The sequence below is a fragment of the Anabas testudineus genome, chromosome 16, assembly GCF_900324465.2.
Source record: "Anabas testudineus chromosome 16, fAnaTes1.2, whole genome shotgun sequence".
Taxonomy (NCBI): Eukaryota; Metazoa; Chordata; class Actinopteri; order Anabantiformes; family Anabantidae; genus Anabas; species Anabas testudineus.
In genome coordinates this window covers 5,087,489-5,115,255 of record NC_046625.1, presented here as the reverse complement: position 1 = coordinate 5,115,255, position 27,767 = coordinate 5,087,489, and the positions used below count along the sequence as shown (strand labels likewise).

Here is a 27,767-nt window from a genome sequence, read left to right as displayed (position 1 = left end):
GAAAAATAAAAGTTTGAGAGCTGTGGATGAGAATAGATTATTTTATTTTTGTAGGACACTTGAACACAACTGAGGGTTTATAGACTGATACAATTTTATCAGGATCAAAACATGCTGATACAAAAAAAAATATTTACATCTGGCAAATTTATATAAAGTTCGTACCAAAACATTAAATTATACAACGATGCAGGTGTAACAGAAAATCAAATAAAATGTTCCATGCAACAGACCTTTTGTTTCTTTCCATGGAAGACAAGCAAATATACTGGCATCCCACCTGCAAGGCTCGGAAATTGCAGCTGATATCAATGTGCCTCGATATTGATGTGATGAATATTTACAGCGGTTTAATAATTCATATTGCTATCGAGTGAGGTACCTTTCGACATGAGACAAAGTCAGTATCCCTTATGCTGTAAAAAGCACTATCCTGTCTTAAAAAGAGAAACTAAATCTGAAAAACATGCTCTTCAAATACATAATGGTGCAAATTCATTCATCCGTGGGAATGACACCACTGCATCTACTTGACACCCACATCATGCGAACGACAACCTGTTTGGATTTAAAGGAGCAGGACCAGATGCTTCCCTTTGTGCTTTAAATGCAGCCAGACACTTCCAAGCCCTTGACCTAAATGCTGGCTGCATACTAATATACCACCAGGCAGAAAAAAAAAGATAAAAAATAAAAGTAAACAGAAGAGGAAATAAACTTTCCTTTGCTTCCAACACTGGCACCATTTCAAGATATATTCAAAAACACAGAATGACATTTAGTTTTTTCCAGTTCCACCACAAAAACACTTTAAATAATACTCAGCTACAGTCAGAAATCACACTTCTCTGTGTTTATGATATTAAGGTTCACTAATAATGGTGAAAAATACTTGAAAGAAAGGTTAATTGTAAATATGATTATTTTACAAAAGCCCTAAAATCACCTTAATTATACAGGACCTGAATTATATACTTATACTACATACTAAAATTCAGTAACTGTGGCCACATACAGGCTAACATAACACTGAACTGAATATAGGCCTGCTGCCAAGCATGCATGCAAGTGGAAAGATATGAGAGCAGTACCAAAATAGCTCTCATGCCCTAAATTCTACATTAAAGCCACTGGTCACAGCGCCTGGAGTTCAAAAATGACAGTTTCCAGAAAAGATCATTTTCCAAATACCAATCCAGAGAAAACTAGGAAATTAATGTGTCCCTTTGCACATTAGCGTTTCATAATGAATATCTAAGGAGCTAGTAGTAAATGCAACACCACTATATGTCCTGCCCAGACATTGTAGGCCATTTAAGATAAGAAGCTAAAATAGAAACAAGCTTCTGTCTTGAAGGGCAAGGTGACCTTTACAAAATCTGTCCTTACACCTTCTGCTGTATTTTAAATAACACAAAATGCTTATTATATTAGCATCTTCAGCCCTTATTTTTGATTATTTGCTTTACTGCAAATTGATATTTCATTTACTGTTTGTTTTTTTTTTTACTTTACAAAAATACAAAACAATTACCGACACATTATTATTAATACAGTACAGACGATGAATAGCAGAGTCAGGGGCTCTTGCACTGATTATTTTATACTAACACAGTCCACCATCCTCCATCAAAATGTTCTTAATCCCCAGTTCAGTTTCATATTGTGCATTTGTAGTACCTGGTCAAGGGGTAACATGCATGCGTATCATGTATGAGAACAGTGAAGACAAAGGCCAGACCTCAGGAAGCTATTGAGCTGTTGCTCTTAGGCAGCTTGGTGTTACTGGGTGCTGGGTGGTATCGCTGTTCAGGACGGGCGTCTGCTACTGAAGAGTGCCCAAATAGGAAGGTGTGCTTGTTGCTCCCACCAATGTCCTTGTTGCTGGGCCTGGATGGAGGGGCTGTAGCAGGCAAAGGGCCCCTGGAGGTCTGGTAGTTGGTGGAGGTAGGAGGAGGTGCCGCTCTGGGTGCAGCTATGCCCTGAGACCTTGATGTTGGAAAGAGGAAGGTGCCATTATTTTGGTTTAAGTTGGTGTCAGTCCGTCGAGGCTCTGCCGTCTTGGTGGACAGGTTTGGAACTGTGCTGGCGGATGTTTGTGCTAGCTTGTCTTTGAGATGCTTCACCTCCTGAGCTAGTCGCTCCACAGGGTGGAGGTGATTGGCGGAGATGGGGTGGGAGAACGCCTGAGAACATAAAGCCACGTGTTTAAGGAATTACAACAAAAAAATCTTCATTAAACAAGCTGAGCGACTGGATAGTGTAGGGGTAAGATCGCTGCCCTGCATGTGAGATACTAAGGTTTGAATCCCAGCAACCCTACCTCCAGTAGAGATCTGACTGCCAAATAACTAAATGTAGATGGAGGTCTGGTGACACCTTCAGCATGAATGAGCTACAGGCTCAATTCCAGAGTATTGAAATAGGAAGTGAGGACACTGACCAATAAATTGTGAATTTTAACCTTTTAGTGGAATTTGTTAATATAACAAAATATAGACAATCACCAAAACACGTTTTTACATTCAGACAAAGGTACACAAAGGTACCAGTACCAATTCAACAGCCTTGCAGATTAACCCTATCCCCATTTGATTATAATATTCAGTTTTTGTGAGATGTGTTTATTAGTTTTTGAGGCCACAGTTGGTGGTTGTGTTGTACTGAAGTACATTAAACATGGGAGCTGTTTAGTGTAATCTCAAGATGTCAAACTGCACATTAACATGTGTTCTAGGTTGGTTCTAACTTTTAATTCTTCAGTTAATGTTAACGTTAAATGGTTTTAGGAACTGAATAAAAACTCTAAAGCACAAATGTTCAGGCATTTTTGAATGACTACGTTTTGTCAAGGTTACTAGGTAAACCACTATTAAGAAAGAAAGTTTCTTGCCTTGAAGGAGCAATTTCACATGTGAAACTGAGGAAGCAGAGAAAAGATGAAACACTTCACATACACAACTCTAGATTTTCCCTAATCTCTTTACATTTACACATTTTGAATTGAGGTGGTGTTTTAGCTGTTTCATAGATTTCAATTCCTCATCTACAGCTCCCTTAAAATAGACAAATGCACCAACCCACACAGGCCCCAACTATTCTTAACATCACCATGGGGATACTGATGCACTGCCGTGCAGATATCACTAAGGCTCTACCGCCATGTCCATATTAGGAGCTGTCGATCAACATCTCCAACTAAGCTGCACATCAAGGAGACAACGTCATCTATTGGACAAGCAGTCAGGATGTAAGAGGATGTAAAACGGAAGACACGATGAGGCTGTACACAGCGCATATTCAGATAAAACATTTGTGGAGGATGGTGCCCACACAAACTCCCTGACACATCCACACTTAGAAACTAAAACCTTCAGAATTTAAATGAGTCATCTACAGACCAACACTGCCAGTCTGACAGTTTTGTATACTGATGCATACCTTTAATTTGTGTTGGGCTTCGAATAAACTCTATATTTGGGTTTGAGCATTTGAGTTCATCCTATATTAGTTTGAACTCAAATTGAACTCTGACAAGAACATGTAACAATTGATAACAATTGTCAACTGTAAGCATCATTTGCCTTTAAGTTTGTGGTTCAGCATTTTTATTTGCACTTCCTGATTTGTTACATTTACACCATTTTAAACTTCTAATTCGTTTTAAAAAGTTCAGATAATGTGAAGGTTTTGGAGAGTTCTTAAAGGTTATAACAAATCTGTCACAAGTCTAAGAATCTTAAATGCAGTTGTAGTTTCAAATGTGAAATATATCACCAGTGTGAATGGTCTGGTTGTTTGATGTGTATACTCTATGGCACTGATACACAAGCTATTGAAGATGTTTCAAATGTCAACGTCTTCAAGAACTTTAAGCAAGTTAACCACAATCTAAATGACTAAGAATCTTCATTTCACAGCCAACCAGACAACCTACATACCTGTGCATGGAGCGCCCCCCGGAGATAACACTCCTTCCACAAACCCATGCACGGCCACATAAGATTGGGCATTACAGGCTCATAGGGGTCAAGTGGTCCTTGAGGTCCACAGATAGAAGTGGAGCCTTGTGGAAAGTCAGTCAGGGCCCAAGCTTTGAGTAGTCTCTCCAGGCCAGGCACACTCTCAGAGGATGGTGCCCTCCGGTGGCTCTTCTTGTAAATGCCCGAACTGCTGCTGCGCCAAGGAAGCAGGTTAGCAGGACAGGAGAAAGTCCCCCGAGAGAAGAGGAAGACTGAGCCAGGAATGGTGTCAGTCAGCTGGAGGGTGGTGGGGAGGGAAGATAAAAGGCAAAAGATACTTTCTGTCAATTGCGAAGGCAAAGGAGCCCACAGAAGTAACTCTTAAACAACCACGTGCCACAAAGTTTAAGAATTATGTACTGTATGTTTAATTTAAAAAGAATATTACTAATCTGCACTTCTCTAACTAGAGAATGACAATACATTATTGAAATAACCAGATGGTAAATCTCAATGGCACTACAGAGAAGTTGGAGTCAAATAGAAGTGCACATTTTACAGCTACCACAAGATGGTGCAGTGGCCTGTGGAATATACTCAAAAAAGCAAATCAATGAAGGAAATCAATTTATAATAGAGAATATCCAATTTTCTGTACCAGCTGTAAAAATGTGCTCTAATAGTGAAAGGCCATTATAATGAAGGGAAATTAAAAATTACAATTTTTACCTTTATTTGTCAGTAGAGGTTGTCTGTGCAACTGACAGAACCTGGTGATCTACCAACTACCAAAACTAAAATGATGAATTTTGAGCCAAAAGCTACCAAGTAATGTAAATCCAATCATGAGCACACACACAAATTAAACCTCCATCCATGGCCAATAGAGGCGTGTTCCATCATCTTACAGATTTGGTAGCTTTACCCTGTGTGTGTCAAGGTTGGTGTTGAGGTTTCCATTGAGCAGTGGCTGGAGTGGTGGGGTCGGGGGGACCGGTTGGGTGAAACGGTCTTGTCTGTGTTTGCTGTACTGCAATGCCCAGTCCCACACAGGTGGCAGAGGAGGGTCAGATGGATCTGAAAAATCTGGGTGAAGCACATCTCTCCAGCCATTGACAGGTGTGTAGGACTGCCCATGGTTCTAGGTAAAATAGGACACGTGGTTATAATATTTATTATACACACAACATAGTATCACACATTTGAAGACAGTAACACTCATGACTCAATAAGGTTGATTATTTTTATTCTAATCAATGCATTTCACTAGAGAGCCTTTATTAGACCTTTTCAGTCAAGAGTGAGAAGATACCCCTCTCAGGTGTCCAGTACCTGGGAGCGTTTGCATCTCTCTCGCTGGCAGTTGGCCAGGAAGCTGGAGAAGAGCGGTAGGTGGATACTGTCATGTAGGGCCAACAAGAAGTCATCTGTCAGTTGGAAGCGAGAAGGATACTGGGACCAAAGCTGCCAAACACAGTCCAGGAAGAGCAGGAAGACAGGAGCCTGCAAGAGAAAGGAAGGGGAATGAGTGGGATGGCATTAAAAGTAACAAAGAAATTATGAAGGAAAGACAACACAAGACAGAAAGGATAACCAATAGAGAGAGGAACAGAAGGATGAGGATAAAGAGATTAGGAGGGAAGGAGAAAGAAAATAGAAATTGGAGAATTTGTTGTATATACTGCCTAAAATGTCAAGAAAATGTTTAGAATGTGTTTTTAATGTTCCAATTAGGTAAAATCAACACAAAAATAATCATTTTTCTAAAATAAGATTTCCAGTGACTTTGACCACAATATTTCAATAAGAGTAATAACAAAATAGCATTATCATTATAGTGTACTTGCAGGACAGCACATTTTCAATTATTAAATGCTTCTCTTTCAATCCACTAGGCCACAATTTCAGCATTTCAAGCTTGACCTCTCACCTCCTCCTTGTCATTGTCGCGGTGGTAGTTGATACGACTGTAGAAGCGGTGGCCAGCTACCACCCACTCCTTCTGCACCAGACTCTGGAAACCGTGCTGGGTCCGACAGTGAGGATCACACATCACCTGCACCAGGCTGGACACCATGCAGCTCATGTCCCGGTCCTCTGCCTCTATAATGATGAAACAGGAGAACATACATAAATGTTATTAAATTTGTGTGCAATTGCCCAACACTTTCTATATTACAGACATTGCTTGATATGTAGCAATATCTGTGATTCTAAATTTGTGGCTGCTCTGAATTTAAGGGAGCACTGAATTCATGCATTACTCAACATACTGTCATTGCTGTATCTTCCTCTTTATCATTAGTGCTTGGAATCTTTCATTAAGTGTAGTCAGTAACTTTGGTATAATTTCTGCTGTTAAAAATGAAGATATGCCAGAACTGCAGAGGAAAATTGTGACAAATAATGAACCCAGGTGCACACAAAAACAGAGAGAGGCTCAGTGAACAAGGTTTTCTTGGGCGGGCTTCTGCAGTGAGTCATTTCTGCAGAAATATATTTACTGCTGATCTAGCCTTTGGCAGATCTGCTGCAAGGACTGATATACTGTATTAAACTCTCAGCTAAGTAGGCAATGTGAGGTCCGGCCCCTTGTTAGTCAGTTACAGCTGTAGAGGAGTGGCAAAGAAAGTCAAACACCATCAGGACGTAGTAAACATCCTGAGCTGAAAAAAGCCATTGTTTGAGTAATTCTGTGTTAGGTCTGTCTGGGTGTTTATAAATGTACAACTGAAGACAAGAGCAGATGATTAGGAGTCAACAACAACCTACTGTCCACATGGAATAGGTCTTTAACTGGTTTCTAATGGGCAATATGAAATAGCACCTTTTTGTATCATCTTTTATTTGTGTTGTTTTGAACTTATTACCTCACATCATACACAGAAATGAAACTTGAAACTGACTGAAAATTGAATGTTACTCATAATTGTGAGCCTAAGCAACAACATGCATTTTGCTTCTGAGGTATAAAAGAGAGACTCTGTGGACAGAAACCCTAGTCAGACACTCATGAGTGAAGCGCCCAAATGTGTAAACGTGCACTTAATCCAGCAGCATGCCACTGCTACCTAATTCAGCTCACCGCCGGGGGGTGATCATTTAACACATTTGCTCCACATCAAACAACATTAAGCGTCTTCCTATTTGTCTTACAGTGACCTTCTCATTTTAACAGAGACGCCACAACACTGCAACCACCGTCTGAGAGCCCTGTATCACTCACACTCAGCAACTCTCATATAGACCTGATGATGTAGCAACAGTTCAAACCAGATGAACATAAAACAGGTTCTATGAGCACTAAACTACCCATTTACTATATCCACTCATCCACACTACAGAGTCCATTAAAAGACTCCTGGACAGACAGTAAAATAAATAATTCCCTTTAATGCGTTGAAAGAGAAAGTGTAATAAACACGATTTAATTTGTTTAGCACTCCAACCTAATATTTGACGTTTTTCATATGTGCAACGATAAGTTTATAACTTTAATAATAGACAATAGTATTTCATGGTATGTCATAATAATAATTCTTATATTAAGTTAGCCTTGTCTCTAACAACATAGAGCATTAGGTTGTGTAACTGTGTCCTTTAAGACATGTTGTATTTTACAGGCCTATTGACATGTGCATGTAGGCTCAGTGGAGTGTGCTTGTCCCTGTTACATAGCTACTTCAGGGTAAGCCCTAATGTGGCTTTAATGATAGGGAGGTGCCATGAATAATAAATGGCTTGAATAATACGAGCCATGGTCTGAGGTCACGTGACTCACCTTGCAGTGCCACAGTCAGGTGACCGCCACGAAGCAAGCAGGCTACCTCTGAAGCTTTCCTCAGACAGGACCTGGAGAGGTTGATTGTACAACTATATATGTAACAAAACACTAAGACAGAAAATCAGTTTTTAAAAATGTGTCTACAAAAAATAAGGAGCTAGTGCAAATGCTGAATTGGCTCAACAGCTTAAGAAGCTTTCTCAACTGATATTGCAGCTTTATAAGCTGTCATGCATTACTTGAAAGGCCTTAATACAGCTTCTTTTACTTTCTTTTTTGTAAGTACAAACAACTGCATTAGTTTTGTTATAGATGCTGTACTAGTGTATCAGAGCAATTACCTGGTGTATTCTAACCAGTGGGTGCTTTCCAGCGTAGATAACCATTTGTCATCAGGAACTGACAAAGATGTGGAGATATCTATAAGAAGCCAAAACAGGAATAAGATACATCATATTTAAAGATTACTACTCTATATGTGTGACATGATTTCAAGATGAGTAATCACATCTGATAAAATTAAGGTTGCAACCCACATAACATAACAACAGAACTGTTCAAACTGTTCTTAACTTAATCAGCTGTAGGAACTAATAACTGTGAGAAGACACTGTGTACTGTGCCCAAAATTTTACAAATAATGTGACACTGTGTGAGGTCTACTCAATCTCAGGAAAGTATATTTTAATACTCCAGTCTACTTTTCACTGACAGAGCAACAGTTATTTATAATCACACCAAAAGAGAGGCTATATCTTGAATGAGACCATATGTGTAAATCCATATGATCTTACAATAATTAGACATCAATACAATCTCTACATCTATTTTTATTTTCTCTGGCTGCTGTGAAGGCTCAGGGCCCACTGCCATTAAGTCGATCAAAAACATTACGAGTTGCTGTTTTTACAGGACAATCCTCTAAACTATGAAGCAACAACAGGCAAAACACTGAGCTGACAAATGTGTGAACTGTGATATTTGCCGACCTTCACACATTGTTTATGTGCAAGTGAGAGATACAGAGTGTGCGTGCATGCATATGTGTGAGACTGATGAGTATTTCAGTTCCAAGGACAGTAGCTGCAGACAACGATGGGTTTTGTCACCACTGCTCTTTCTCAAACATGGAATGTACCGTCTGTGCCGGCATGACTAAAACCAACAATAAAGACAGTCTATCAAAGCTTGTTCTGAGCTACCAATATATTGGTGGAAAGACCCTAAACAACTCTGCAAAACAGAAATGTAATTACATATATAAATGCACATATATGTGACAAAGAAAGCAAGAATTTCTGTTGTTAGTGATAAGAGAGACTTAATAAATAAGGTCTTTTTGTGTAACAGATTGCTCAGGCCTCATACCTGACCTGATCTGTACTAGTATAATGAACCCTCATGAAAGTGGTATATGTGGATACTTAATTTCTGACAATCCTCTAGATGCTGAAGTTATTTTGTGTCGTGCATGACTGTCTCATCCCCACCTCCCAGGCAGAGGGCGCGCAGTCGACTGTGTGCCAGCTGGATGTCAGCAGGTGAGGGCAGCTCCTCGCCCAGCTCTACTACCACACAGAGAGAGGACTGGCAACCAAACAGGATCATCTCCAGGTTTCTACAACACAACACAACCCACTGTTAACACACTGCTACATCTGCAACAAGTCGTCTGAAGTACTTTGTAATTAAATAAAGTTGCTTGTAGGCCTCTTAATCATATGTTGTGAACAGTTGATATCCTCTCTAAATACATTAGCTGGAAGTCAGATCAGATCTTTACATCAGAGTGTGGTTTCCAGAGCATTTTGCAATATTAGAATTACAGGAGAAAACAGGTTAAAACTAAATGTGTGAATTAATAATCAGGTGAATTCTGCATTACTGTTTTTCCTTTAATACAAAAAGTAAGTTAATGCTGATATTCTGACAGGATGACAAATTAAAAAAACAAAACACCTAGCCGTGTTTTAGTTGCAAAAAGGATCTCCTTTATAAGATGTACAAGTTGACTTAGACAAATGTTTTATTTATACAAGCTATTATTTGTGAGGGGATGTTGGTGTGAACAAGCTACAATAAAAGCTGTAACAGGCAACTCTGCACACTGGCTGCTTACGTTAAAGCAAAAGTAACAGTTTGAAAAAACTGTGAATCTCACTTAGAATGGTTTAATAAACTACATGTGAACATTTCTGCTGGTCTGTGAATATTCAAGATGTGGAAAGCATTACAATAACTGCCTAAGCTCCTGGCTGCAGCTTAAGGGCCTACCATCCCAACAATTCATCCATCAAGTCATTTGCAAAACGTTAAGCACAGACACACCTGATGTCATCTTTCTCATGATAGATGTTGTTCTGAAAGCTGGACATTCGCAGAAGATCACTGCCTCGGGGGTGTCGCCAACACCAGTGCTGCAACACAAACACATTTTCACCCTCTTTAATAAACATTTCCTAGTGTTAAAGTCCAACTGAACTTCCTAAAACAGCAAAAGACATCACGTTTTTGTTTCCGGATCTAAAATTATAAATAAACTGATTTATATACCCCGTCTCAAATACAGAATCATTAGAATGATGTGTTAAAACTTCAGAAAATATAGAAAATTTGATTTAAAATTAGATTTGATTTAAAAGGCCTTGACTACAATGACTACAATATAAGGCTGTAAGACAATCACTTGAAATGTTTAAAAAACTTACAGGGATGCGTCCTTCGTTGAAGTGGGCAAAACTTTTCTTCAGCTCAGTGTCTAAAACCTTTTGTGGAACCACAATGAACCTAGGCAGACTGTCAAGACACAGAAATACATTTTAAATGTCCTTGATGAAGGACTTACAAGTAGATATATTTGCACATTTCTGAAAATGATGTTGTCAGTTGATTTAATTTGACACAGTATGTAATGTTTTTCCATACTTTTGGTTACAAAACAAACACAAAGACGTGTGTTCACAGCATTGTACATTTAATTATGAGTCACCTTGGGTGTGAATTACCTGGTGGACATCTCAAAGCGGTCATTAACTGAGGTGACTCTCCAGCCACTGGCCCCACACCTCTCCATCTCTTGCTCCCAGTCTGAGGCAGACTCAAACCAGTTCATGTGGGTGTCTCGGCGACGGTTGCTTAGAAACTGCTTCATTTCTGGAGGTGGAAAGTGATTCAAACACATTAACTGAGATTTGCGTTTAAAATGCATAAAATATCTTATGTCAGAGTGCAAATACTATTTTGATGCTTTGGACAGTAAATTATGTATTATAACTTTTTAATTATATTTATATAAAACACTACATGTAAATTTAGCAAAATCAGGCTTTCAAGTGTTTTCAAAAGAGTTGGTTCAGTGGTTCCAATTCAGCAATTCAAACTGTGACTCCAGCTGTGGCATAAAGTGGCCACAGAAGAGCAGTAGTAGTACTGCTAATCACTGAGTGTTCAGGTCATTTTTTCCCAATAAACATTGCCAAATATTTTCTATTTCCATTTTTTTTCTAGTGTAAGAATTGAATTGTTTTTCTGTTTAACAGCTTTGTCAAAAGTATATTTATGGGTTTTAGACATTTGGTCAGAGGAAAAAAGCAATTTAAAGATGTGAACTCAGACTTTAGGGACTGACCACACACTGGACAAACTTGACCCCAGAGGCAGAGTTGAGCCTGTGGTCAGCAGACAGGCCCATATGGGAAGTGAACGGCAAGCGTCATGTTTGGGACTGGACATAATGTTTAAGAGTCATGTTACTGTTACTGTCATGATCGGCCCTACAAACCTTTAGTGAGCCTCTCTTTCAAACCGCCAGAAAGATTTCTTCACATCTGGGCAGGGTTTCAAATACAGTGTTTTCACTGTGTCATCACAGAGGAGAAGGTCTCTAATTTTGCTAACCAGAGAGGATTATATGTCTATATGTTTAAATGTCATTATGGCCTGTGCAGAACGTTTTGTGTTCCTTCTTCAATATTCTCTCCTGTCTTAAAACTTATAACTTCATATTCTGATGGTAGACAGAAAGTAGAAATAGACAAGAGAAAAAAATGAAATATAGCCAAAGTCATGAAGAAATGACAAACGGTAATCAAAGCTTTGGGTACATTCTGTCTCTGGTTCTGGACTGGCTGAAAACCAGAGAGGGAACACACCAAGAGAAAACTTGTGAGGTTTTAGAAATCAAGAACAGCACATGGCTAACACTATCACACTGTATTTGTGATTCATGTGGGCATGTGCTTCTCACTTCACAGAGTTGTTTTTTCTATGATTATTCATCACAGTGAAATATTCACTGGAAAAACGAAATGATAAATCATTTAGTTAATCGACTCGAAACAGACCCGTGAGGCTCAAATTAAAATGAACTTTTCTATATTTCTACTGTACATTGTTTGGCTTAGGATCAACTCATGTCCATACTTTACTGGTTTATCAAGTGAATCAACTGTAGCATTAGAAACAGTCAACCAAACTGATACTGCATCATTGCCAGGCAAGAAACCCATTGCTGTATAAATTAATCTACTCACCTACACTACCGAGGGCAGCATTCTGGAAAGATAAAACGGACCCCGGTTTGAGAGGCTGGTAGGTCTTGGCGATGGTGTACGTCATCTGAGGAGGTAAACCAGAGTGAACCCATCAACATGACAATAGTCATCAGCTTTCACCATCAAGGCTGTGTACCATCAGATCAATGGTCTAAGCCACAGATCAGCTTCTCTAGACTGTTGTCTTAAGGTCTGAATAGACTGATGTACAGTATGACAGAAACCAGAACCTTGAACCTAAGCCAACACACAGACAAACACATGCACACACACAAAGATGCAGTTACATGCACCACAAATATGTCCAGGTAAGCGATTTGGAAAATGTAGAGAGGCATGACACAGGCAAAGGCACAGGTGTATTTTGATTAATACTCATTAAAAATGAGCAGATGAGGTGGACAAATTTCAAAAAGTAAATCAAAAACATAAAAAAATGATAACAAGTGGCACTTAAACTGTCTTATCTCCCACCATGATACACTTAAACAAAGAACATGCACGCTTACAAAACTAGTAGTTTGTCATTAAGAATGCTAACAGATTTTTAAAATGTATGCCACAAGGCACAACAAAACCTAATCGTCCTATCTACTCCATATGGAGTGTAAGTACAAATTTTCTACTATTCATCATTTTCACGAGTTTTTACGATCAGAAGAATGTATCTACAAAGGTACAGAGTCAGAGTAGCATAGTCACTGAGTCATAGACAGCAGCGCGTCCCACAGGGATTGCAAACACTGGGAAATCACCCATGGAACTGTAATTTTCTGTTTTTGCTCTGTACTTTATTTCTGCTTGTGTCAGACATAGTCATGCTTTAAATGTGATACTTAAATTCCTATATACAATCAGGAGATTGACACACACCTCTATGACCTGTGCATCAGGGGTGAGGCGGTCAAACAGGAAGCAGATGACTCGCATGTCCCGACAGTAAAGCACCAGCTCCTCTGGAGTGAACTTGAGTGAAGAGTTTGGAGTCACCAGCTTGGTTCTGTTTGGGCCCACTACAACACAGAGGGGAAAGACACAGCAAACATTAAACAGACAAATGATGGAGGCATAAACATGTACATTCTAAAAGATGTTCTCTTTAAACATTTGACTCTAAATAACTGGATTTTAGATTTGGAATTCCACCATGTTTGGACTATTATGGTACCTTTAAACCCTTTTTAGTTCAGACTAGTTTAAATATGGACCATCACAACTTGAAGCATACTTACTTAATAATACCAAGTTATATGGTCTTTGCCTGCAAAAGGCATGATATACTGTAAACAACTTTGTGACTAGATCAAAACACTGAATGCAATCCAAAAGTACCAGAAGTTCATACTTCACATACTAGCCAGTTATTGTCTAGTATGTCAATGTTCTGTGTGTAACAAGATGAACATGAGGCTTTACCTACCAACCACAACTTTTTCTATGGATGCCAAAGCCACATCATGATCTCCTAAAAGCACTGGATCTGTATTGTCCTGCAAATAATTTTTAAAAGAAAAAAATAGAAAAACATATTATATTTTAGTAATTCTGACCGTACAGGCCTTTAAAAGTTACATTTTCAGTTATGCAAATTATACTCACAGTGTCAACTATTATACAGATAATAACAGCATAAGTAGTATTTAGAATATGACAGAAGATGCACTTAGAACAGTATAAATGCTCAGAGAGACTCACATCAGGTTTGGGACTGTCTTGAGGCACAAAGGCCACTCTGAAGTGAGTACAGAAGAGAGTCCCAGACAGCCAACCTCTTCCTTCCCTGGCAGTCAACTTCTTCCTCACCATAACAGCTCTCTGAAGTACACACTCGCCTAGTGACGACAAAGGGAGATGTAGTACATAGATCATAGGATGGAATTTATGGATACTGTATATCAGGTAGGGGTCTATGGGGTGTATATGCTTTTGCTTCACCTCTTATTTGTGTAAAACTGCATAACTGAGTGTGTACAAAGGGGCCTCTGATGAGGATACATAACAGGAAGTGTATAGACGGAAAAACAACATGCAAGGAAGTCCACAGTGTAAGCTACTGGGAGTGGGTGTAACAAACACTCCATCCTCAAATTGCTGCTTATTGTTACAAGTCCTCAGGCCAGGGTAGATGTGCAGAGAAGAGCAGAAGAACAAAAATGACATAACATTATGGAAGGCAGTAAATATTTCTTTAAATTAAGTGATACCAATTTGGTTTGTTGGTAAATAGTCAATCATCCAAAAGAAATTGTGAAATATCAATTGAAGTACTCCACATTAGCAATTAAACTTTTCTCTTAAACTACATGTACATGTTTGAAGAGATTTATAAGGTGAAAAATGATTTTAAAAGAGTGTCGTATCAGGAATTCATTTCAGTGGATATGTCATTGTGCAGTATAAGCAAAAGCCAGTAGGCGTTCGTTCATCAAGTAGTTAGTGAGTCAGAGAAGGGCATCATGCAACTAGAAACATAAACTTCAACAAAGTCATGTATATCTAGGTTTTCCAAAAATGTCTATAAAGAAAACAGAACTCCATCACATGTAAAAATATTTGTTCAGCTTTTCTAATATTTACATGTTGAAATATGTATTTCATGTGCCCGATTTTATTTGTAATTCACTGAGACTGAGTGGTGCATTCTCATTCTTGTCTAGATGCAGAGGAGATTTGAAGAGGCATATGAAATTCCAGGACAAAGATTCCAACAACAAACATTTTCACCCTCAACACAGATGTGCATAAACACTCGCAAAGAAAACGGAGAAAAGGGAAAGTATTTCACCACAGGGAGAGAGATGTGAGACAGCACAGTTATAAGCCTCCTGCAGGAATACAAAGCCTCTGCCAGCTAGACTGCGGGTTTCCATGGCAACATAGCCTGGGATAGGGTACACGTGGTGAAAGTGGCCTTTCTGTCCGTGACAAGAGGAGTGTTTTAGTCTATTCACATGGCAAGTCAAATGTTTTCATTTTCCTCAGAAGACCATAAAAAAGATGGGGAAAGACTTCTGCTTGTTCAGGACTGAAGGAAAAAAAAACATTCTGAGGAAATACAAAATTCGATTTACTGTACATGTGGAAGGAACTAGCATGACACTTGATTGAAAAAGGACAGTAGAGCTGTTAGGTTGAACTCAGTAACTGAACGATTGCCGTTTAGTTAGTTTAGTTTTCAATATTTTGGGGGATACCAAAGCACAAACAGGAAATAGCCAGTCTTACACATGAAACACTTGTTTATGCTGTGAGAGAGAAAGGAAGAGTAGCCTTTGCTCCCAACACCATCATTTGCTGATTGCACAAGGAGTTTAAATCTTTGTGTGTACTCTATAATTACACTTCTACCCTTAAGTCTCCAAAAGCACGCATAAATCTCTTATCAATTACACCCAACCACACATGATCCAGCATAGTGAACACAAGTGAACCCTTGTAGAGACCTTCTGTCTCAAAGGACAATCTGTGGCTTTGCGTGCCTCAGTCTAATGTCTCTCCAGGGTGCAACAGAGCCAGAAAAATTCCTGTAGCCTGCAGATTTAAAAGCCAAAGGACACAAAGGATGACAGTAAACAGAGGCCTGTGTTCCTTTTCGCTTATAGTAGTATTATAGAAGTATATGCAAACAGGTGGTACAACCTAGTATGAGTCAGTTGGACAATTAAAGGTGTTTATGAGACAGTTGTCCTTTAATCAAATACATTCTTTTATGTTCTTCCTGGAGAGTTCCACACAGACTGCAAGAATGTGCACTGTATCTTTTTACATTTATTAAAAGGCACACTATCTAACCTTTTACATTAAAATATGAACAAATGATAAATTACACAAAATATATTATCAGCCCATCTGTGACTCCATGTGTTTGGTACATTCTGGGATATTTGTTTGGCACTTGCCTTTTGATGTGGGTGTGGCCCATAGTTAGCTGGATCACAGCTATTAAGAACAACAACAATGGGAAGAAACAAAAATACAGGGAACAGGAGCAGAACATGACAGGCAACTAACAACTACCTGGTAAACATAACTATTTGATATCCCATCCCATGTATTTGCTGAAGAATCTGCGGCTTTATGGATGGCAATTATATCAAAGTCAATGTTATAGGGTGGAGAACTCACCAAACTGAAATTTTGGGTTGAAGTGTTAAGCAACTGAAAACTGGCATTTCTTATTTGTTTTAAATATAAGTACATAATCATGCACACAATCTGAAAGCATTTCTGACGTTGCAGCACATTTATATTTGCCACTATAAGGCATAAATACAAGACTGTACTGTCAAGTTCTCCCTTTAATGTTTCAGCTGTTTCTATTGATGTTGTGGTCACTGACTTGGATACGTACAGAGAGAGACCTAAAGGATCAGCCTGAGAAAATACAGCTGAGAGACAGCTTAACATGCTGTGTCTGCAAGTTTCATTTGGTTTCATCCACATTTGCTCCTCATTTTCAGCTGTGAGCGAAAGGTTTCTGCTCTTCTCAAGAATATTTGTTGTGTCAACAAACCAGGCTGATGATAAATCAAGATTTTAACACATGTACCTGTACTGTATATCAGAAATACAAATTATGAGAAGAATATGCTAAATATACAATGTAACACTCACCAAATCATCTTTGATGTCACCTTTGATGTCACTTTTGTTGAGTTACAGAATATGTCGCTCCAACATAATAATAATTTAATCTCTTGAATGAAACCCAAGAATACTCCTATCACTGTTTAGATCTCTTGTCCATCAGTCAGCAAGATATAAAGCTGATTGACAGCTTTTAAACTCCGCAGTAACATAAGACTCTGAAGAAAGGGGATTGTGAAGTTACTCAGAAGGGGGTCCTGTCTGTTGGCATTGTGTGTGAATTGACAGTATACCCACCTCCCCTACTCGCAGCATTGAAGAGGTACTTAATCTATCTATGCCTGCTGGAGCTGTCCTGACCCGCTTGCCCTCCCGCAGGCCGGCTCGGTTTCTCCAGTCCTGTGTCCCAGTGTCACATGAGAACACCGTGGTCACTGAGCACTGCCCGTTAACTACTGACAGACCAGCATAAGTTCAGCAAACATATTTATTATGCTTCTGTAATCCACGTGGTTGTTCTCATGGTTGTTGTCAGTACATCTAGTTTAAAACAGTATCCCTTTGAAGCCTATTTTTATATTACCCAAGTTACCCTACAGTATTATTGTGTTGCAACTGACATGAGAACTAAAAATACTGTTTTTATGCAGGGTTGACAAATGATCCATGCTTACACGAACAAATGGAGGCGGAGAAGGGAAGAAAGAGAGAGTTCACAGGTGAAATGTGAGCCCTTTCACTTGGTGCAGTAACATTGACTGGCAAGTCCTTTGTGTCTGAAAGTGAACTTGTCCTCACAAATTGTCTCCACACTTACTGTGCAAAGTGTGCACACAGCCAAAGGATAGATTTCCTAGCCTGAAATCTGAAACAGTTTTTTAAAGTGAATTGCTGCATTTCCAGCAGATTAATAATAATTAATATTATTATATTATTATTATAGATTATCTAATATACGGTAGCTCTCAATGGAAAAACAGATGACTATCACGTAAAAGAAACTGCACTGCCAACACATCTGTCTTCCTCTCTTTTAATACAAGCCAAGTTTTCATGGGCAGCTCTGTTTCTAATCTGCCTGGAATGAAAGTGGAGAAAGAGAAAAAGACAACAGAGGTAAAAGAACAGCAGCGTCTGAAACAGGGATGGAGCTGAAATGTAGCAGGGGTAAAATATGTGAAGTAAAGACAGCAGGATTTTCACATAGAAATGTTAACAGCTAAGAATAGGATCTCTGTGTGTGCTGTTTATGGCCAGCAGAGTCTGGAAAGTATTTGATGAAAACACACTGCTGGAAAACAAATTACCCTGGCTAAGTGAATAAAATAAGGAAGGAAATGTGTGCGTACAAATGTGTGGACAAGAGTCTACCTTGCATCGGCACAAAAAATACTAAGAGAGGAATCAGAGGAATTTCGTTGTCAGACTAAAAACTGTCAAAAGGGTTAAGTTGAGCAGAAACTGAAAATGATCAAGGAAGCATAGACTCTCATAGTAATCTCACAGACTCACGATTAAAAGCCACAAATACATAGTTACACTCAATGCTCTCTATACACTTGGTTGATTTGTTTTCAGAACATATGTTCTATTCAGCACATTGTTTTACAAAGAATTAATAAAGCACAACTATTTTATGTATACAGTACAGTCATCACTTTTAGCTGTAACTACAGTAGAAATAAGACCCTAGTGAGCTCTGCACCACCATGACACAAATAGCGGACATTGTCATGCCATAAGTGCTGATAATGAAACACTGGTTGAGAAACTTCATTATTAAAGCTGCAAGATATTGTGATCTCAGCCTTGTGTACCACGGCTCCCGGGTTACTTTTTGAATGTTTAAGTTAGCTTCTCAACAGCATATGTATATGGTTATTCCAAAACACAATGAATAATGAAGGTAATGATTGATTTTATCTGACCATGAAGCAGCTGTGTTAATGTGAGCAGCCACAAAGTGTATTTTATGTAGTGTCTTTACATATTGCATAGGTTTGCTGGATTGGCTGTGAAGTCAGTTACACACTGTTTATTGTTACGTTACAAACATGCATTCAACATGTTTGGATTTAGGATATATGGCATAAAAATTGTGCTTTTAATCTCATGTCTTTATGAGCATTTATTTCATATATAACCATACAACTTTAATACAGAACTACAAACATTAGCTCACAAAGGTATAATCTTACCTGGTAGACAGCGTAGTCCAAACACATCTCGACTTCTTGCGTTCAGACCACTCTGACTCAGCATCCTCTCCTGAAAGAGAAACAGAGCTGTGGTTCACATTGTTTAAGCCTTGGGTTTTCAAAGCGAATACTTACATATCACTGAAGCCTTGTGTTAAAGGAATAGTTTGTTGTTGAAGAAACTTTTTTATATTCTTTCTTCCCATGAGTTAGATCAGTAGCTCGATACCACTCAATTGTTTGGCCGTAAAAATAGTCCGTTATTTTAGCAATCGCCAAATCAAAGTCAGACCCTTATAAAAGAGACATTTAATAGCTACAGATTGTCCCACAAAACTAAAAGCATTCATACATTATTTAATGTTACAGTGGTGGCTAGCCTGGCTCTATCCAAAGCCATCAAAATCTCACTGATATAAACTTGAAATATTTGGACAGTTTATATTTTGTTTATTACACCTCACAAGAACCTAAAGCACAGTTCACTTGAAAGACTGTTCTACTACTTTTAACCTAGGCTACCTACTTCAAATTATTTACACAATAAAGTTATAAATACAATATAATGAAATTAAGACTAAACAGCTTGGGCAGAGCCTCATACCCCCTTTGCTCTTGTTGATAAAATTTAAAACTATGGTTCTGTGTGCTTTGCTCATCAAAGCTCGGTTCGTCTCTGTGGACCCAGCTTCAAAGAAAAAGAAACAAAGCCAAACACACAATGCTTCATGATTTTTAGTTTCCATGTTGCTCCACTGTTTGTTCCTCCTTTCTCTATAATAGTTCTGGCGTTTTGTGTATTTGAGCCTCCTCCACAAGCAGAATCTAACCCCACAGAGCCACAGAGGTTTCTATAATCAGACTGCAAGTTTACTAGCACATATGCTTCTACTTAACTCTGCTAGCCCACCCTCCCTCCTCCATTTACGTTTATCGTCTCCAAATCGCATAAAATGCTAACCCCTGCAATGTGAGAGGACGATATGGTTATACAGGTGGCGAACAAGCTTCAAGAGTAGAGAGCTAGGGCCCTGATTTAACATCCAAGACAACAATAAATTGCAGAGCCTCAAACTTCTCTCTCAGCAACTATGGCTCAGGTTGCCTCACAATAACACTATTAATCATTGTTTTATTTAGGGCAACAGCTTTATCTTGAAACACCAGTATTTCTTCAAGTCAGCAAGGATGTGTGAACAATAACAATGAATTGACTCAGCTGCAGATGTAATGTTAGCAATTCTGCAGTGTGGTGGATTCTGTGTTAGCAGCCTGCAAATGAAAACCTGAGATGTTAAGCTTAGGACCCTCCATAAAAAACAGAGAACTTTAAACAAAGAGGACTATTGCACCATGAAAAGGTAGTAAAATCAGACTTAGTCAGGACGAGCTGTTTTCTTTTCATGTGAGAACACCTCGCTGTTTCATTATTAGACCTACAGATTCTGCAGTTGACGCTCCCTCAGTTGTTCATCACTATACAGATTTTTTTAATTCCTCAGGGTTTTAGTTCATAGCTTTATATGATGTTATACACTCACTGGCCACTTATTGGGTACACATGTAGAATCTAATACAGGTCAATACAGAAGCTCTTCCATGAATTCTGCTTTTTCAAGGTTATAATTTATCAGTTTGCCAGAAAGGTGATAAATCTACTATGATGTCAATGTGGGTGGTGGAGTTGATCTGGAGTGCAATTCACAGAGTAATAAAAACAAAGCATATTTTTAAGAAAACAAAACTGTATGACCACTACGTGTTTATGTTTGCTCTGGGTACTTTTAATATTAAAGTTTTTACAGGATTCACAGGATTTAACCAATAGAATTTAGATCACAGGTCCCTGATATATATTTATGGCTGTTTATTTCAAGACCTTTAAAATATAGTTATTTAAAGGGCACAGCAAACGATGAGAAAAACATTTTTATTATAAGTCAGGAAACTAACAATTTACAAGACTTGGTTTCTGCCAGAACATTGTTCATTTTTTCCATCTGGTTTTAAAATGTCTCATTGGTTTTTTCTGTCCCTCCATCAACACCCACAGAAAACCCGCAGCTGAATTCCTAACCCCCTTTTAAGAACATCAGAGACTATTTCTAAGATATTCTTTTGTTATTCCTTTCATAGTGTGTAACCGTGGAATACACAAGGTGAAGTATACATGTGAATACAATATACTGTAGGTGACAGCTAAAAAAGATCTATGCCATTTATACATGGAGTTCAGGCATTTGACTTTCACTCGTATGTTTTGCACTACAGAGATAAACAGAGATAAGGAAAATTGGCTTGAGATAATGTCTAGACATAGATGTAAATATAGCCAAGGTAAGAGTCTTACACATTTCCAGAAGTGTCTATTCACTGATGATGCACCTATGCTTTTATTATGAGGTTCTGGCGTCCCCATTATAACACTTTCATTGACTCTTTCTCACCCATGCTGCCTCTCTGTCCCAGTTCTGCCCTGCTCTGCTCCACCCTCTTCATCCACAGGGAGAGTGGCCAAGGCTTTCTGCAATTTCCATTGCTCATGGCTTCCCCTTGCGACTGTGGTCAGACTTCTGCAGTAAGTGTGCTTAGTCCTGGGTCCAGAACAAAGTTTTCTTTCCCCAAACAACAAGCAGAACTCACAGGGGAAGAGAATAAGCTGGTGGTACCATGTAATCTCCCATCTTAATCTCTTCATCATCTTAAATTAAAATCCTCCATCATGTCTGAAAATCTTATTTTACAAAGACTGTGATGCTGCCAGCCCTCCTGTCAAAAAGTGTACCAACAAGCTGAGCTGCATCAAAAAAGTCTTTAAAAAAAACATAATACTAAGTTTTAGCAATCACATTTTCAATTTCAAACAAAACAAAACAAGAAAGCATTGCAATTTTAAAGTGGCATCCTGAAATGAAATCTGTTAATCCCACCTTTTTACCCTACTGAAAAGGGCCACAAGCCCATTTATGTGCATTGTGTTTTCATTTCCTCACATGAATGAGGTCAGTCATGAGGCACTGTCAATTGGCTTGGAAGGAAAATAAGGATTCAAATGAGTTTTGCCAAATGTGGCTTATGTTTGAGTATTTCCCCTTACACCATTGAGAATAACTTTGGTGATTGCATCTACAAAAACAAATGGAATAAAAGCTCTCCCCATTTTAGATAACAATGCTTTTGGTTTAATTCCTCTTTCCCTGTAGCAACATGCCTGTAACCATGCACTTCATCTACAAAGATATATTCCTGTATGAAAAAGCAAAATCCAAGGGCAAAGCAAAAGGACAAAAAGGTTACTTGACCATAATCAGCAGTAATCAACTTCTCACTGCAAATACAATTTCAATTTACACCTACTGTAGTGGATAAAAATTCAAAGTCACAAGCTGCATTTTGACCTCAGGAAATAAAAAAACAGAACAACAACAATTATTAATTACAGCTATATGGGCATATAGGGAAATTAATAAAATTATGTTTCATGAATTGGGAATTCTTGTTGTTAAGATTTAATTTAAAAACTCACTGCACCAATCTACAGTGAATAATAAGCTTTTAACTAATTAAACACTCTGTATTTTCCTGCAGGAATTAGTATAGCAAAACATTTAATCTGAAACATCAACAACATGCCTATTAGCATAGGAATTTTTACAGCAATGTTTTAATGGCTGAACAATTTCAAATCCATTGTCTAATAGAAGTAAAATAGATATTTGTGGACTTAATGATGTAAGATCTTGTACAGGACTGTTTAAAAGTTAACAGAAGCCAAACAAAACTGTTTGTTTGCTATAGGAGGACAGTAATTTAAAGACTCTACAGCCATGCTACTGGCTGAATGAGGCTCTACTCACCCTAAGCATTGTTTTGAGCTGAGTGTTAACATTAGTATCCTAACGTGCTAATGTTTAGCATAAGTTTCATGTTCCCCATCACATTTAGTGTGTTATATACTACCACACTAAACACAAAGCCATCTACTGGGATCAACAGATCATCACACATCAATATTCTAAAGTACCGGCAACATGAAAACACTGAAGTAAACAATACTAGTGCAGATTATGGACCCGTTTCCATTAGCCAACTCTAACAAATCACTCTAATTTAGGCATGTTTTCATCAGTCATTATGAACCACTATGTCAGTGGGGTCTCTGGGATTCTTTTAAAGGGCAGGAACGGTGTCCATTGGATAAAACATGTAACGAAAAGGTCAAATGAATAACAAAAGCAACGCAGCCTGCTCTTGGTCTCTACAGTATGCATGTAAACCCCCTACACTGCAAATATGAGCATCAGTTAAATGTTTACAATGAAAATCTAACACTGAACCTGAGGGGATATGTTTGTATAAGTTATTTTGACAGACATCTGCCCTGACAGTTCTCCTCCCAGGAGTGAGATCATTTGAGCCATTCCATAGACTTAAAACAGACAAATGGCCTAGCCTCTCAAGGTTGAGCCCTTTTGCTAGTGAATAGTGCCATCGCGCCACTGGTTAATTATCACCGACTGTCAGATCGATGAACCCTCTAATGAGACAATAAATCTGCTCTGGTGTGGGGAAGAGCTCATTGTTGTTCTCTGTTTAAGCAGTGGAAGCCTCAGCAGCTCAGTGATGCCTGGGTCCTTTGGGAATGGGTGTGGGTGATTGTACTGCTTTGACCCACTGCTATCAGGCTTGGATCTTCAGCCAGTCTGAACTGAGCTCAGACGATCCCTCCTCTGACATTTTTGCATCTGTGAAGCTTTAGTGCCATTCACGCTGACTGTTTCGAAGCTGGCAGGGAAATGCAGATAAAGTCAATTCAAGGGGGCCAACACAGCTAAAAGCAGTCTTAATAAACCACATATCCTGTCAAGATACAGGATATTAGGTCTTTTTGGTTTCTCACACAAACATTTTCTGCTTTTCGTCAACTAACATGAATTTTAAAAAAAGAAATCTTTGAACTTGACAATACAAACTAGCCCCTTTCAAGATGCTAACTTGGGGTGATTTCTGAGTTTCTATAAACAACTACTTAATAGAAGAAAAATGTAATCCATAGCCATAACATGTTTCATGCTATCCAGAAAAACTGGATAGTAAAAGGAACTGAGGTTAAAAAAAAGGACATTCACTAGTACATGCGAACTGCAAAACCATCTGGTCCAATTTCATCCTAAGACGGGATGCAGTTTTCTAAAGCAGCTTTAACACATGGTCAGGACGTGAAACCCACAAGAGTGCGTGGGTGGCCTGTGCATATAATCTACATAGCCTACTACTCCACATTACCATATCTTCTGTTCAGCTACAATCTCATGTTTGGACACATGAGATTCCAGTGGTGTGGGGCTGTGATAAATTCAGTGCATCTCATTCTCAGGTAATCAATTTCAAAGGTCCTCCACCTCCCAACTGTTGTCTCCACAGCAACAGCCAGATGTTGTGCAGTGCACATCAGCGCTACTCCACATGCACGCCTCACCCGAGGGCAGAGAAGAGAGGCATCTGTTACCGTTTCACCCTGCGGCTGCTGAAAATAACTGAGGGGAGACACAAAGACTCTGGCAAGAGACAAAGGAACCAGCAACCCCAAACACATGCATACTCTGTGTACATATTGCTTTGTGCTGTCTAACAGACTAATATGTCTTTCTCCTCCATCCTCTCAGGTGCTACTTAACTGAACAGATACTTTCTGAAAACTAGAATTTCAGATTACACTCTGAAAGCAATCCATGGTTGCATGACATGACCCTTGAACACTTCACTAATGAGATGCAGCTGAAACTGTCTACAACTGTTCTCAATTCTCTGGAGATGATGACTGAATGCCACATAAAGCAAACCCCCTGTCATGAGAAGTGATTAAGATTCACCACCCATTTACTGGCCTTTGCTAAGGCATGCAGCCAAAAACAGTGACATTGTGCACCCATACTGTAATTATGCTTCTCCCACTTGTGAGACATAAGGAAACAGCAGCTTTATGCAGCCTGGATCTCCCATGTAAAGCTGCCATCCTGAGCTGTGAATAAAAATAACTTGAGACAGACCACACTCTCACACTGAATAGACTCTCAGAGGGTTTTCTGAGGAGGGACCACAGGTTTCTAATCGAGCCACGCTGCAAACAACCTGGTTGTGCATCTATAGCTCAGCTTGGTGAATGATGGCTGGTGTTTCCTGCATCATGACATTGTCTGCTTCCTTCCTGGGGTATTTAATCACATGAGGAGTGTCTATGAGATAGTTATAGCACTGAGAAAGCAAAATTAGCTGTTGCGATTGAACGTAAAGATCTCAAATCTATTTTAGTTGACTTGCAAGTCATAATTCAACTGTAAATTATATAGTAGCTATAGGCTTCACACATAAACTATTAGAGCTGACAAGAGAGGGTGGAAAATGACTGTGAGAGAGGTTCAAAAGGCTTTATGAAAAGGCACTTTTATGCACTTTTATAACGAAACCCTTTAAATGTGACATTTGCAATGCATTACATGGAAAATGCCAACACTATAGCTAACTTAGCTTAAAGCTCAACCAGTCTATACTGAGGCTGGATTTCTAATGTGGAAAATGAACAGTTATACAACAGTAATAGTATAACAGGGAATAAACAGTATAACAGGGAATAAACAGTATAAAAGGGAAAGGGAATAAACAAGTTTAAGTAAGCTGCTAAGTGAGGTTTCCCTCACAGAGCTAACCTTAGTTAGTTAGTTAGCGTCAGTTCAACGCTAGCTAACATTACGAGCTTACCTTGATATCTGGGAGCATTTGTCTCACTTTAAACGTGGTTTTCGATCCCGTCAACATTGTTAACGACAAAACTAACTCGACTCAGAAGAAATGACGAGCGTAACAAAGCTCGCTGAATCAGAAATAAAACAACAGGGTTATTGTAAGCTAACGGTCGGAGGGTTAGCGTTCGCCTCTTTCCATTTACAGCCGAGGAAAAGCGGTTCAAACGGAAACCGTCCACCGATGGTTAGCCCGTATCACCGGCAGCTACTACCGAGGTGTTCAGCGTGGACCAACAAAGTGTTGTCGCTCTTTTCATCGCTATAACCACTGACAGCATCAGTGTCCCGACCACACACACACTCAGAGCCCACCCTGCTGAACTGTCACAGTCACTGGACTGTTAGTCACAGCTAGCTGCGAGACGTTCGCGATCCATCCACGACTCCGCTGTTGTATTTGTTTATCACTTCGCCATAGTGAAAACACACAGTGACGGAAAAAGCCAAGCAGCGGTGGAGCTCCTTAAAGGGGAAGTCCATCAGGGCCGCTGGGTGACTTACAGAGTCTAAACTGAGTCCAACACAAAGTTGGGTTTTGCTCAATAGAAGCTGAAGCAGAATTTGAAGGTGCAAACGTGTTTTTCACCACACCCCTTGAACTCACCATCACCGTGAGCACAGATCGGTTTTAGCTCAAATGTAAAAAAAATTAAGTAAAAATACAAATTATAGTGAACCCTTAAAATAAATGATGCATTCATTTGTAAGCACGGACAGCTACGGAACAGCTGTGGGTAAGAGGTGGTTGTTGTTATTTCCTCTTCAAAAATAGTACAACCACAAAGAGATACAAAACCACTAGAAATCATATAATAGCTACAGAGATATGCAAAAGTGTTGAGTAGTTTAATGCATGCATGTCTTCACTGCATGCATAAACATAAACAGTATGTTAGAAGTCTGTATAAAGCATGGCTAGACTGAACGGCCTCTGTATGAGGTGAGAAACACATTAAATGACTACAGAGAGATACAACTACAAAACAAACAAACAAACAAAAAACTACCATAGAGAGACACACTACCACATCTACCACAAAGACTAGTTTGATATGTGCATGTATGCATTATTCTATTTAAATTCAGCATTTGTCCTGTTTTGTACGTGCAGTCTGTTTCATTCTCTTCTGCTCTTTTTATTTAGACTCTGCTTTATCTAATCATTTATTAGTGCTTTTAACCTACAGTTCATTCTGACCAAGGACCAGGGCAGCAAACAGCTTCACACTGATGCCTTATATCCATTACATCTTTTGCACTGACTGCATTTAAAAATTGTTATTTGTAAGTGTATATATGTTTAAATGTGCATAAAACAAAGTGTGACACTCCAACAGTGCATTTATCTGTATTTATACAACTCTCCTCCTTTCAAACTCTTGTTCACTGAGACGTTTTGTGGTTCTCTGTGATGCCCTTTGTTTACCTACCTGACAAATCAGTTTCAAGTGGTACACATGACGCTTATGTATGACGTTGGTGTCTAATACTAAAACCAGTTTGTCCTTGAACAACATCTTTTGTCAGGCATAGTTTGCTTTTCATAGTGACTGCTCTTTTTATTCAGACAAGTTGTTGTTGAGGGTTTAAATTCAAACTGCGGCACAGTCAGCCAACATTTATAAAACCATTAAACTTATGATCCCTGCACCCCCAGCACCCCGCTGAACAATCCCCTTTTATTTACCATCCACAGCCCGTGTTTTCTGGTAACAGTACCTTTTTTCGGATCCTTTCGAGTCTGTGTGGAGACCGGCTCCTTTTATCTCTCATCCAAACTTGCGGAAAGGAACCAGGAGTAGTTTCTTCCAGACAAACACAAGAGGCCAATTCAGAACAAATTCCTTTATGGCAAGAACAGGGAAAGTCTGAATAAAACC

The 27,767-nt window shown here is 39.0% G+C and overlaps 1 protein-coding gene across 1 annotated transcript; it reads right to left on the bottom strand.

Annotated features, from left to right (window-relative positions):
- Window positions 1-154: 154 nt before the first annotated feature.
- On the bottom strand, window positions 155-26,357 carry mtmr11 (myotubularin related protein 11). The gene is made up of 17 exons (XM_026371130.1): window positions 25,844-26,357; window positions 19,085-19,154; window positions 13,995-14,131; window positions 13,720-13,789; window positions 13,173-13,312; window positions 12,279-12,363; window positions 10,752-10,899; window positions 10,455-10,542; window positions 10,075-10,163; window positions 9,237-9,364; window positions 8,088-8,166; window positions 7,744-7,814; window positions 5,893-6,065; window positions 5,295-5,465; window positions 4,888-5,103; window positions 3,942-4,259; window positions 155-2,186 (listed from the first exon to the last, which is right to left on the bottom strand). The coding sequence occupies exons 1-17, from the start codon at window positions 25,898-25,900 to the stop codon at window positions 1,743-1,745; spliced, it is 2,484 nt and encodes an 827-aa protein (XP_026226915.1). The 5' UTR covers window positions 25,901-26,357; the 3' UTR covers window positions 155-1,742.
- Between the last annotated feature and the right edge of the window lie 1,410 nt (window positions 26,358-27,767).

Excerpts from the sequence above, each read along its gene's own strand:
- mtmr11 (XM_026371130.1), bottom strand. The coding sequence starts at position 25,900 with ATGTTGACGGGATCGAAAACCACGTTTAAAGTGAGACAAATGCTCCCA. Across the intron at positions 10,900-12,278 it reads TGCTGCCCTCGGTAGTGTAG|AAATGAAGCAGTTTCTAAGC; the intron begins GTGAGTAGATTA and ends TTCCACCTCCAG. Across the intron at positions 10,543-10,751 it reads CGCTTTGAGATGTCCACCAG|TCTGCCTAGGTTCATTGTGG; the intron begins GTAATTCACACC and ends GTGTCTTGACAG.